Raw genomic sequence first — 12087 nt, 5'->3', positions numbered from 1 at the left:
GTGCAGGGATGTCCTCTCCTCTGTCACCTGGGGCTGCTTGTGGAGCTCCCAGGTGTGGTTCTGGTGGGTCAGGGTCTTGAGAAACTCTGCATTTTAACAACACTATTGGTGAAAAGGAAGGAAACAAGATATTTGCCTGTTTGCTTTCTTTTAAGACTATGGAATATGTTTTCTGACAGTGGATCCTGTTTTAATAACCAGACCCATGATTAGGTAATGTTAAGTCTGCTGCAAGAGTAGTTTAATAAATATTTTAGTATGCAGATAAGCCACTGATAACCATGTGCATTCACAAACTCATACATTTTTATGTCTAAAAGGGGAGAATTCAGAGTTTGTTGATACTGCTTCCCAATGATGCCTTAAAAGTAAGGCATACTTGGTGGCACTAGCTGTCCAGGTAAATTGAACTCAAGTGGATAAACAAGCAGGTCATTTATTTTATTTACCCTAAAAGGGTTTTTCATTCTTTAATTGTAACTCTGGATATAAATTATGTGTGGAAGACAGACTAATGATTTTCCTGTGTTTGATTAAAGGCAAAGAATCAAAGATTTGTTTATATATTTATCTATTTGTTTCTTTGCTTTGATAAGACCAGTTGTTATCCAAACAGTGAGACTGACCTAATAAAGGTCATATGCATAATTGATCTCCGTCTGTTTTTCAATATTTATTCTCTCTATTTTTTAATAGACTTCAGTTCCAGAAGTGCAGCCTGCACCATTTTTAAGGTGGTATATTTTAGCACTTCTGTAAAAGGTCTCATTTTATGCTGGCCACTGAAATGAAAAGGTTTGTTGTTGGTTCCACCCTTTGGTATCCCTTCAAGAGAGATTATATCAAAGAAGAAGAATTAAATTAAAATTGATTGGTGTTATTGATTTTTCTCTTTTTTTTTTTTTAAGGGGGATAAAGGGTGATGGAAACAGCATATGCCCCTATGCTGTTTTGCTGATGGACTATTTCCTAAAAACATAAAAAGCATATGTGCCCAATTTACATATTTACTAATTAAAAAAGCTTCCTGGAAACATTAAGTAGACTATCTTGTGCAACCTTTAACATTGTGGCTAATGGATATAGCCTGGAAATTTTCATAGAAGGTCCTCTAAATAATGTAAATGATTATGAATATGTAACTAGTTAATATGCAGCTACGAAAGGATTATCATGTAGAGGTTAATGAACATGCTGCTCTTATGGTTTGCAGGGCTTTTCTTTTTGTGCTTTCAGCTCACTTCATGCATGGAAAGTCATGTATTGGGAATGGAAAGCTTCCTGTCTTTTCCATCTTCATCTGTAATGGGGCAATTAAATGGAAACTTTCTTAAAGGATTTCATAAACATTTTTGTATGCTAAATTATGTTGTGTACTTCACAATCACTGCGAAATGTGAAAGGATGAAGGATGTGGATAGAATAGGCTTGGACTCCTCTACTTGTTAGTGAGGGGCTCCAATGTGCCTTGGCTTTATTAACAGACAATTTATGTCTCCTGCAGAAACTTTACTCTTAAAATGGGCTTCATATTAACAGTATGAATTAGATTTCTGGCTTGATGTCCTGTACAAGTCTGTGTATTTACTCTCAAGCTTAAAAATAGTTGCCTTGCACATTAAGGAAGATATTTTGCTAGGCATTTGATTTGTAGGAGTTTAAAGCAAATGATAAATTTAAACTTGGCTTATGTGGGATGAGCTACCTGGCTGACTTTCCTGATGGATTATGAAATAACATAACCACAAATGTAAAGCTGATCCTTTTCATTTAAGAACTTTGCTCTGTTTAAAGACTTATTAGCTCACAAAGTAGTCCCATTTTTTTTATTCCTACATGAGTAGGAAGTGCAGGGTCTGAGATCTGTTGTGCAAAAGCTGCACATATGCTAACTGAAAAAAAAAATCTTTCATTCTGTTGTTGGGAAAAAAAAAAGAATTATCTGCTCCAGTGATTTCAGTGGTACTTGAATGTATGTTATTGTTTTCTCTGCAAATTTTCTCATTAATTGCTTTCGAATGTTAGCATTATTTTGGCTAAAGGAAAAACGAAATTTGTAAAAAAAATCTAGAAAACGCTTATATTGAGAAGCTGTCTAGACATATTTAACTGCCTCATGGCTTCATTGCATTTCATATAATTGAATGAAATTGTTTGTGTTGTATTTTTGGTAACTATTATTCAGAGATCAGAATATGTTTTGAAAGACAAAATCTCCATGTAATTGTGGCAGAGAAGGTCACAGGTTTCAGTATCCTGCCTGTTTGCTATATATAGTCTAAAAAATTGCAGTTAAAAAAGATAAAAGTATTTAATTTTAGCAGTGTTCATTAAGACCTTTATTTTGTTAAGAGCTTTATTTTGTAAATTCTTTTGTATCTCTTGGGAAAGCCTGTGGCATAAGTAAGTAAGTGAAATACCTTTTTTGACACCCAGAAAGAAGCCAGCAGCCCATTGTGGTGTCAAATACCTATGTATTTACACAGCACAAAGTTAATTTGGGCTTTTTCAAGTTAAAGTGGCCAGTGGAGACATTTGTTGATGTACTGATAGAGGAAAAATGTTTTTGGTGCTGTGAGATTCATTTGTTCTGCTTTTTAATGACTGAGTATGGGAGTTACATTGATGTCTCGTTATAATTTATGTTGTTTTCTTATTCTGCAAACATGTAACACTGAAAATAGATCGGCAGATTGCACAAACTGCTACTTATCTCAGATCGCGTGTCACCTAATAGTTATGGAGCAGGTATTGTACCAAAATAAGAAGTGAAAAGCTGTGATTTTTTTCTGTGGTTATCACTCTGCATTAGCCTGTGATAAAGTGTGCTGCTTAAGAACGACCATTCACACGCCTTTGCCCTGACAAATAAAAATGTGGATAGAGGCAGCACCAAATCTGTAAAGCTCCTGTTCTAGTTTCTGATGCATTGACATTGCAGCTGTGTGCTTAGCTTTGTTTTTTTTCATGAGTAGTTATCTGTTTTAATGACAGGTGGTCACTGGCTGCCAAGAAAAAATCCAGCACTGGTAAGTAAAAAAAGTCTACATGTCTAAAATACTGATGAGTAACCTAGTTATGTTTGAGTAAAGTATTGCTGTTTATTCTGATGGGAGTCAAATCCTGCTGGCATGTTTTGGGGATTAAGAGTTAGTGATAGCTCAGAATTGTTGCAATGTACTCTCCTTAAAATATATTTATTTCTCATTGATACAATTAAATTACAAATACAGTGAGCCTCAGTGTTTATACTTCTGCCTTAAAAACCTATCTCATCTGTCATTTTTGCCCAAGTAACCTTGTTGGATGAATGCTTAATCTGCCTGAATGGTGAAAAGGCACTCCCAGGGTAGAATTGTTGTTTTCTAACTATGGAGTAAGTAGGGAAATTCCACTTGCTCCCCTCTATGTGCTGAAACAATGGTGCTACAACCCCCCCCCCCCCCCCCCCAAGTAAAGCACATGCTAAAGCTTAGTTTTTAATACTTAAAATAAATGGTTTGTTATATTAAAAAAATTATCTCTGGGCATTTTTTTCTCTGTTGGCAATCTATGGTTAATAGAAAACATACCTAGTAAATAATAGTTTTGCATGGCATCTGAGGAAAATGTACATTTAATGGTGAATGAAGTCTTATATTATGAGTTACTGTGAGATATAACAGTTGATCTTACAGATATCAAATTACAATATATCCATGCTGTGTTTACCATGATTTTACTGAGAGAACAACGGGAGCTGTCTTGATTATTGTCTGCAGGGTTATTGCAGAATCACAGCAACTGCCCCTTTAGTGGTGAGATTAAACCTTTGGTTATACACCATCAAGCATATAATATTTTAAATTTATTTTAAGAGGCTTTTTCTTCATGCCTGAAAGATCTCCAAGCAAATAATTTATATTTAGTGTGTATCAAATGTTTTTAGTTTAAATGCACATAGGCTGCAAGCACTGGATAAGAGGAAAAAAATCAAGGCAATCTATACACATCATCATATTAAATTCTGACTATTGGCTCGCAAAAATAATCTAAAACTAATATGTTTCATTTGTTTAAAATTCAGGGGCTGCATTAATTTTCAATAAGGGAAATATTGATGTGCCTACTGGTGCTGCTGTGGTGAAGGAAGGCAGAATATCTCCAGCTCATGCACTTTCTCAGGGGCTTTGCAGTGTCTGTGCCTACTGGCTCCCATGTGAAATTCTACATGTGCATTCTTCCACTCAGAAACAGGGCTTTTCAGAAATAAACTATTTGGCAGAAAGCTGCAAAATTTGATCAGATTTTTGAGCATTTGGAAAATTGTGACAATTATTTTCCTTTTTACAAGGGCTGAGGTTTGTGGAGTGGCCTGGGAGTGTTGGTGTTGGAAGGAGGAGTTGCTCCTGTGTTTGCTTTTATGCAAACTCTGGCAATGACCCCACGAACTTGGGGGTTTTGGCCACAGAACCTCTAATGAAAAAAATAACTTACTGATTCTTTTATATAGAAAAGCAGTTTGTATAGCATCCATACAATCTTTATTTCATAAAAAAAATTTAAAATTTAAAATTTAAAATTTAAATTTACTACTCTTATTAAAATTTAAAATTTTAAATTTACTACTCTTATTTAGATCTTGATTGTGCAAGAGCTGAGTGCTCTTGTTTCAACTGAATAATTTGTTCATGTAACTCTCAACCTTTTAAATAGTCAGTGACACAGAAGGATGTTGAATAGACTTGGGTGAATAACAATAGGGTCTTAAAATGCTCAGCTTCAGTATATTTCCATTAAATTATTTTCTTTTCCATTTTCAGTGCACTTTTTGAAGTATATTTCTAAAGCCATGATTCCAGTAATGGGTTGGGCATGGGATTAATAGCTAGACATGCATTTCCCCTTCTAGGGACATGTTCAGAGCTGAAGTCCCAGTATTCCTCCTCCCTGTTCCCTTTGGTTCTTCATTGCTTGTTGTAGCACTGGCACACCCCAGTGCTTGTGAAAGCATCAGCTCTACATGAAGAGAGAGCTTCCTTCCTTAAGTAATGCTGTTTGAGGCAAATTATTTAAAATGATCAATTTAAATTTCCTTTATCTGCATGGCACAGTTCAGAATGTGACCCCACTTTCAGAGATTGCCATGGTGGAGGTTTGCTCAGCAAAGGGCAGCTGTCCCAGTACAAAAAGCAGGATGCTTTGCTTCTAAAGTAGCACAGCTTCTGTGGCAAGTGATTTCTCCTGGACCTGATCAGGTTATTCAGTAACACGCAGCAGTCAGACCTTAGTGTCTTCTTTTCAGGTTAATGAAGAAATGTTGAGTGACTTTCAGCCATGAAATGATGGAAATGTTTAATCCTGCTGTGAGGGGGGGAATTTTCATGCCAGGCTCTTCTCACTGAGTCCTCTCCTGCACTTGAGACATGTGCCAGGCCTTGTTTTTCAGTGGCTGCTTGGAGTCCATTTCTCAAATCCAGATCTCTCCAGGCGAAGGCTGGGTTCTGTAAATAGCATTAAGTAATTGATTGTTATTGTTGACACCAAGTTTTCATTATAGTTCTTCCTCCCCCAAAACATCTCAGTGCATTTTGCTAAGATTCATGAGTTTGTCCTTCTTCTTTGAAGGAAGTGAATTATGTTTTCACTCTTATGTGGGCAAGGGACAGAAAGACTTGCCTAAAATGTCTGGGAGAAATCTGCTGTCAGAGCAAAGCAACAACAAGCATCTTTTGTAAATCAGTTCTGTGGAATATGGTTTTAATGTCCAAGTGGCATAAAAACCTAAATTCTTTTTTTTCAGGATGAGTTCAACAACTTAAAATAGATATAAAGTAGGATGGTTACACCAGAGTTCAACTGTGAAGCAAATGAGTCAAACATAACAGTATCAGATAATTTTTCAAAATGAATGCTGAAAAAGATTTCACTCTGCTTATGAATCCAAGAAAATCAATAGTAATATTTTGAGAGTTGTGTTATCAACTATGACATTCATTTTTCAGCACATTTATAGATTGCTTTCCTGAATCATCCTCAGAAAACCTGTAATTTGCATCTTGGGTCAGCATTGTTAAGTGTGCTGCTCCGTGCTTTCAGTTGCCTTTTATTGCAGAATTTACTACCATATATATGTTTATTGTTTTGAAGTACAAGTAAACAATATCATCAAACCTGACATTTATATGCCAGCTACTTCATGAAGAAGCTGATTTCTGACCATCTTTAGAATGGCAGGGGTCCATTAAAAGAATTTTTCCAGACAAATTTAAGTATTTAAGAATGCCTTTACAAAAAAAGGCTTTTTTAGAGGGAGTGTTGTTGCTTGTTTTGCACGCAGTAAAATCCCTGCAGCCACTGAAACACTTTGTTGCAAAGTCCTGTGAAAAGCCAGGTGTCTGCCATGGGAATGAATTCCTTGTCCCAGTTCACCAAACCATTTCTCTCCTGGGTAGCAATACATAGCATGAGCCTTATTTACAGTTTAGGTAGAGAAGTATCAGAAGGGATGCTTGAAGATGTGGCAGAATCCTGGTGGTTGAGCCATCTTTCAGGAGTGTTGACTCTTGATAGGAATACAAAGTTCATGGGAAAATCAGAATTAATTAAAATTTTGCTCATTTATGTCAGCTCAAACCAAGGCCAATATATGAGCTGTGTATCACAAATAATAATTTGAAGAATTTGCCTCTTAAAAAGCATAAACTGGATTTTCAGTTCTTTTTCTAAATATTGGTGGTGTTATAACTTGGGATTGAACATGGAGTGAGATACTCTAAATCCTAGTGAAAGAACTGATTCTTTGCACCATTAAAAATTCCAATTCTGAACAAGACATGCACAATCTAAAATAATCATTTACCTATCTTAATACACATTATTAGAAAATAATCTAGCTATTATGTTTGTCATCCCATGTCTTTTAGAAATGAGTTATTAATCTGTCAGCAGTATGTGTTAGAGTAAAACTGTTCATTTTTCTGTAGTTTTGGTGTGTTTTTGATTTAGTAGCAGAAAACCATTAACTCTTTACTTTAGCTGTGAAATTGAACCAACTTGAATTTGTCAACAGGAAGAAGGTGGAGAGTGATTATGAGGCTCTTCAGGAGCGACTCCAGACATTGCCTGACAAGTTGTCCTACGATGTCATGGTATGTACATGGCAGAGGTCACACAGGAAAATGGGCTAAAACTGTCAAACCTGGGCTGCCTGCACTGGGGGTGAGGTGTTAGTCAGGTTGCCAGTACTTAGTAATGTTACATTTGTTATGATAATAGTTAAACCTTTGCTTTTGTTTCTTTCTCTTTTCTTTGAAATCCATTATAAATTACAGTGTTACTGACAACTGACGCTGATGACATAAATGCTTAACACAAAACTTGACATGTTTGATATGTAAATCTATTGTATAGAAAACGATAATTATGACTGAATTATGGTACTTAGTCATTTCCTGAGAAGCAAGTGGCTGTAGTATTTCCTGATTCATGGAAATAAACCCTAGAACATTGATTTTTACATAAAAAGGTGCTGCTAATTTTTGTTCCACCAGTCTTCCCATTGACATAGCGATCTTTTCTGGTGCTCTGAATCTTCCCTAACAACTGCGCAGCTCCCTGTGTAAAATTTGCCCTGTTGGCTTGCACTCACTAAAATTTTGAACAAATTGGCTTCTCTTTCTCTTTTTTCCCTCTTCCTTTCTCAGGTTCAGATACATCCTTAAAGACAGGGAAGTTGTAATGCACATAACTGAGTGGCTGATTTCAGCACTCAGTGCCTGACTGCTGTCTTCCTTGGCAGCCTGGCTTAGATACAGAGTTGGGTTTTTAGTAAGACAGTGTTGGAGTACATTTCACCATGTGGGAAAAGGGAGGGTTTCGCATTGCTGTGCTGGTGATACAGCTCTGGTTTTTGTGTAGAGTCCATTTCTCATGTGTGTATGTGTGGCCATATGATATAAAACATAAAGATGTGTTGTTTTAAAGCATCGAAACTCTGTTTTTAAAGAAAGCTAGATAGTGCTTATTCTTAGTTGAAGCAGCAATGTTAACTCACATCTGTTACTTTAAGTGTATAGAAACAGTTCCTATCCTGTTAGCCAAATATTTTCATATGCTTTTAATTTTGCTTAATTTTGCTTTCATCATTTTGGGGGAAGAGTGAATAGGCAGCTCGTGCAGTGTGCTACTTTAAAACCAAGTCAGGGAGGGCACACGTGTAGGAAAAGCACATTGTGCATAGTCTTAGTGTCAGGGTCCTGCCTGGCCTGCTGGAGAACTGTTTCCAGCACTGGATATGGAAGAGAGGGAAGATTGCTTTCCAGGGAGACAGGTCCATTAGGCCTAATGCTCTACTTCAGCACAAACACAATGAGGAGGCAAGTGGCTGTGCTGAGGAACTGAGGAGGAAGGAACAAAGTAGAGGGAGCTGATAAAACCATCTGAGATAGATCTCTTTTTACCCTAAAAAGAGAGGCTTGATGTGGATGTGGACTTTATGCCACCTCCATTTTAGATGTAATTTGATTTTGGTTTCTGAATTTCTTCATGGTTGAAGCCCACAGGCAGCCAGGCAGATGGCAGTGGGCCTGGGGGTCACAATGCCAGGGCAGGGACAGGGGACAGGGTAGGGGTGGCCAAGGCTCCTCCTCACCCAGAGGACTTGCCCAAGCACTGCCTGTAAAATTTGGGCAGTAGAAGATGTCTTAAATCATAAACCCAGTGTCCTGGATGTTGGAGTGCTTGTTGAAATGAGGGATTCATATTTTAGGAAGCAGATGTAAAGTTCTAAAATGTGTTTGTCACCCATGTACTCCTGCCTGAAGTGTCCTGCTTTTATCTCTTGTCCTTAGCCTGGAGAGCAGTTAGAGGGTGAGAGTTGCTTGTGGAGCATCCCTGGGAGGCTGAGGTTTACAGCCTGGTGAATGACCCAGCAGAGTGAGATTAAACACTGTCTGTGGTCCTGCTGGGAGCCCCAGTGTCTTACACTGGAATTTCTGGGTACTAACTGTTAGCAAGACAGATTCTGAGAAGAGCCCTCATCTTTGAGTTGATCATACCTGTTTAAATATTTAAAAAAAAACTTAGCAAATCTAATCTGGCTTTTATTAGGAAATGGATGCAGTCTGCATATAACTCAAATAATTTGTATTATCAAGGTTTGTATGTTCAGATGAAGTGAATTTGTTTTCCAAGTGAGCATTCAGCTGTACTATAGTTCTGTGTCACAAAACAAGTTGTCTGGTGAAATTCAAGCTTCCAGATTTTGTAAGTACAGTACTAAATTCAAATGGATCTGGTAATTTGAATATTTATGATGGGTTATTCACTGAATAGCTGCTATAGAATTTTTATTTTTATAAAATCTGTGGTTTACATTTTAAAAAATTTAAGACATGTATGACTTGCTAAGTTTTATTTTCATTTGTGATATCTATGTCTTTGACAGGTACCTTTTGGTCCTCTTGCCTTCATGCCAGGAAAGCTTGTCCACACCAATGAGATCACTGTTCTGCTGGGGGACAACTGGTTTTCCAAATGCTCAGCAAAGCAGGCCATTGAGCTGGTTGAGCACAGGAAAAAACGTATGTATGCTTCTGAACATAATTTAATAGTTAAAATTATGTACCTTGTATTAATATATAAAATTAGTGATATCTATGCTGTTCTCTTCTTTTTTTTTTTATGAGCTCACAAACAGAAGTCCCATTCAGGTGTAATATTAGCTTAGCACCTTGTCTTCCATCCTTGCTTGAGACATGATTGGATGTGTCTAATTAGGAAAAGAAACCTAACTAAAAACCCCCTTTCACTTTTTTAAAATGTAACAAAGAGGAGAAGTAGCCCCGCTGCCTTGTGCTTTTGCTCTTCGTTACCTTATTCCCTATATTTTGTTCCCTTGTCTTGTTTCTTATTTGTTTACTGCCTTGTCTCCTGTGTGTTGATTGTTGTTGGGGTTTTTTTGTTTGTTTGGGTTTTTTGGCTTTTGTTTGTTTGTTTGTTTTATGGGTTTTTAAATTTTTTTTTTTGGCCTTGTAGTTTTCCATTTTTTTTCTCTCTTTCTACATGGACTTTGCTTCTGCTTGTTAGTTTTTATGCTTGCTGCTCAGCTGCATTTCTGCCTCCTGCCCTTGATGTTCCTCTGGCGTGGAGTGATCTCCTGGACCTCCCCAGATCTGGTGCAGTTGATCACCACCAAATTCAATTACATAGAAACCCACACAGGGGCAGATAGGCAATTCCTGGGTTGGTTTCCAGCTCTTTGTAGCTGCTGCTGAGATCTTGGCTTTGAAGAGCCAGGACCAGAGCAAGAGCTGTGCATGGTGCACTTTGGAACTTCTTTATGGCAGAAAGTAGGAGAACCTAAAATATTTGATGTAAATGGCAAGGAAGAAAAAGCACAACAAAATGGAAAATAAAATGGTGCCTGTTAGCCTTTGTTTCTTGCTTCAGACAAGCATTTGAGTTCATTTTTTTCATACTGGTTTACCTGTAACCTGTCCCTGTGAGTGGGGGCTCACTGCAGCTTTGCCCTGTGTATATCATAACTATTTACACTGGATTTTTGTTTGACTGCAGCTATCCATGTTGCTGCCTGCAGCAGAATACCCTAGAGGTTCCCCATCTGAATAAGCTTTCTTTTCCAATTCTGTGCAGGCAGTATTAATGTAAAAAGAGTTAAGGATTTTTTTATAAAAATTCATTTGCTGTATTACTTTAAAATACTCCTTTATGAAGAGCATTGCCAAAAGTATGTAATTTGTATTTTACCTATTATCTTTCTTAATCTGGTTCTCCTGACACAACTTTGCAATTTTCTTTCTTACTGAGCTGAATCTACATTATTTATTGTGACTCTTGTGATATCTCAGGTCCAGATCTTTTCCTTTGATCATCTGATATTTTTTTCAGTGCTGCAGAATACTTTTGTCACCGTTACGTTCAGTGAAGTCATTTGACCTTTGCATAGTAGGTGTTTGAACATTAAGTAGTCTGCTGGGAGACACACAATAAATGCTGGATTCTTTCCTTTATGATCTTTTAAATTGCATTTAAAATACGAACTCAGAAATACTAATTTCTTTCAAAGCAAAATAGTCATTGATGCTGGATATAAACCCTCTATTCAGCTGATAGTTCACTTCAGCTGTGTGATGGCTGCCAGTGGGAGGCTCCAAAACACTGGTATTAACTAAAAACTTTTTTTTAAGGACTGTTCTCAGTTTTAGATGGTAAAAAACATATTAGTACATATGCTTCTGAAAAAAGGTTACTTCTTTCCTAAATAGACTTTTTTCCCTCTTAATAATACAACTGACTTAAACTCTTTAAACCATTTTCATGCTAAATGAATGCAACTTAGAGAATATTAGAGATTTTTATTAGTTTGTTCTAAGGAGAAAAGTTATGTATGTGAAAGACCTGTAGGCCATTGCTATGTAATATGAATTGGGTGCTTGTGGCACAAATTTGCAAGACAGATTTTTGGCAAGTATTAGTTTAAAGTCTCTGTTGTGTGTTTACTGCACTGCAGTTACTTTCACAGGTGTGGCTTCTGTTTTCAGTGGCATTTTGGGAGCATAGCTTACAGGGTGCTGTGTATTGGGCATTATCATCACATTGACACAATGGGATTTGATTTTTGTACATAATCTTTTTGTTTTGGACATAAATTCCAAGAGTAGGTCACACACACTGGAAAAAGAGGGCAGCCTCACTGCAGGGGATTACACTGCCACAGTCCCCAATGTCCTGCATGCCAGGCAAGGTCCTAACAGGGCAAAGCTTTTTTAAGCATCTGTTTAAGGCCACTGTGTACTTAAAGGCTTTGATGTATAGGAATTGGGGGCTGAACAGAGCAAAGAGAGGCTCATGCTGAAATAAACCTGGCTATATTTGTTGATGGTTTGTTTCTTCAGTGACCTACATTTTTTTATCCAATATTATTCTGATTAATTTAGATGGGTGTTTTTTTCATAACTAGCTGGTCAGATCTGTTCAGATAACTGAAACAAACTTAATTAGTACAGCCCTAGTAATTCAGTGCTTTAGCAGGAGTTAGCACTATAAGAAAATAAATACAAGACATTTTCATTGTACTTTGTGTCT

The 12087-nt window shown here is 37.0% G+C and overlaps 1 protein-coding gene across 1 annotated transcript in view; it reads left to right on the top strand.

Moving 5' to 3' along the window:
• The first annotated feature begins 2973 nt into the window (after positions 1 to 2973).
• URI1 (URI1 prefoldin like chaperone) overlaps positions 2974 to 12087 on the top strand; it is a 29634-nt gene continuing 20520 nt past the window's right edge. The window contains exons 1-3 of the mRNA XM_031061302.1: positions 2974 to 3029; positions 7052 to 7130; positions 9428 to 9563. Of these exons, the coding sequence (XP_030917162.1) occupies positions 7128 to 7130; positions 9428 to 9563 (139 nt within the window). The 5' untranslated portion in view covers positions 2974 to 3029; positions 7052 to 7127. The remainder of the gene's footprint in view (positions 3030 to 7051; positions 7131 to 9427; positions 9564 to 12087) is intronic.

The sequence above is a fragment of the Geospiza fortis genome, unplaced genomic scaffold (assembly GCF_000277835.1).
Source record: "Geospiza fortis unplaced genomic scaffold, GeoFor_1.0 scaffold79, whole genome shotgun sequence".
NCBI classification, from domain to species: Eukaryota; Metazoa; Chordata; class Aves; order Passeriformes; family Thraupidae; genus Geospiza; species Geospiza fortis.
Note: the sequence above shows the minus strand (reverse complement) of the source record. Positions and strands in the feature narration are given on the sequence as shown.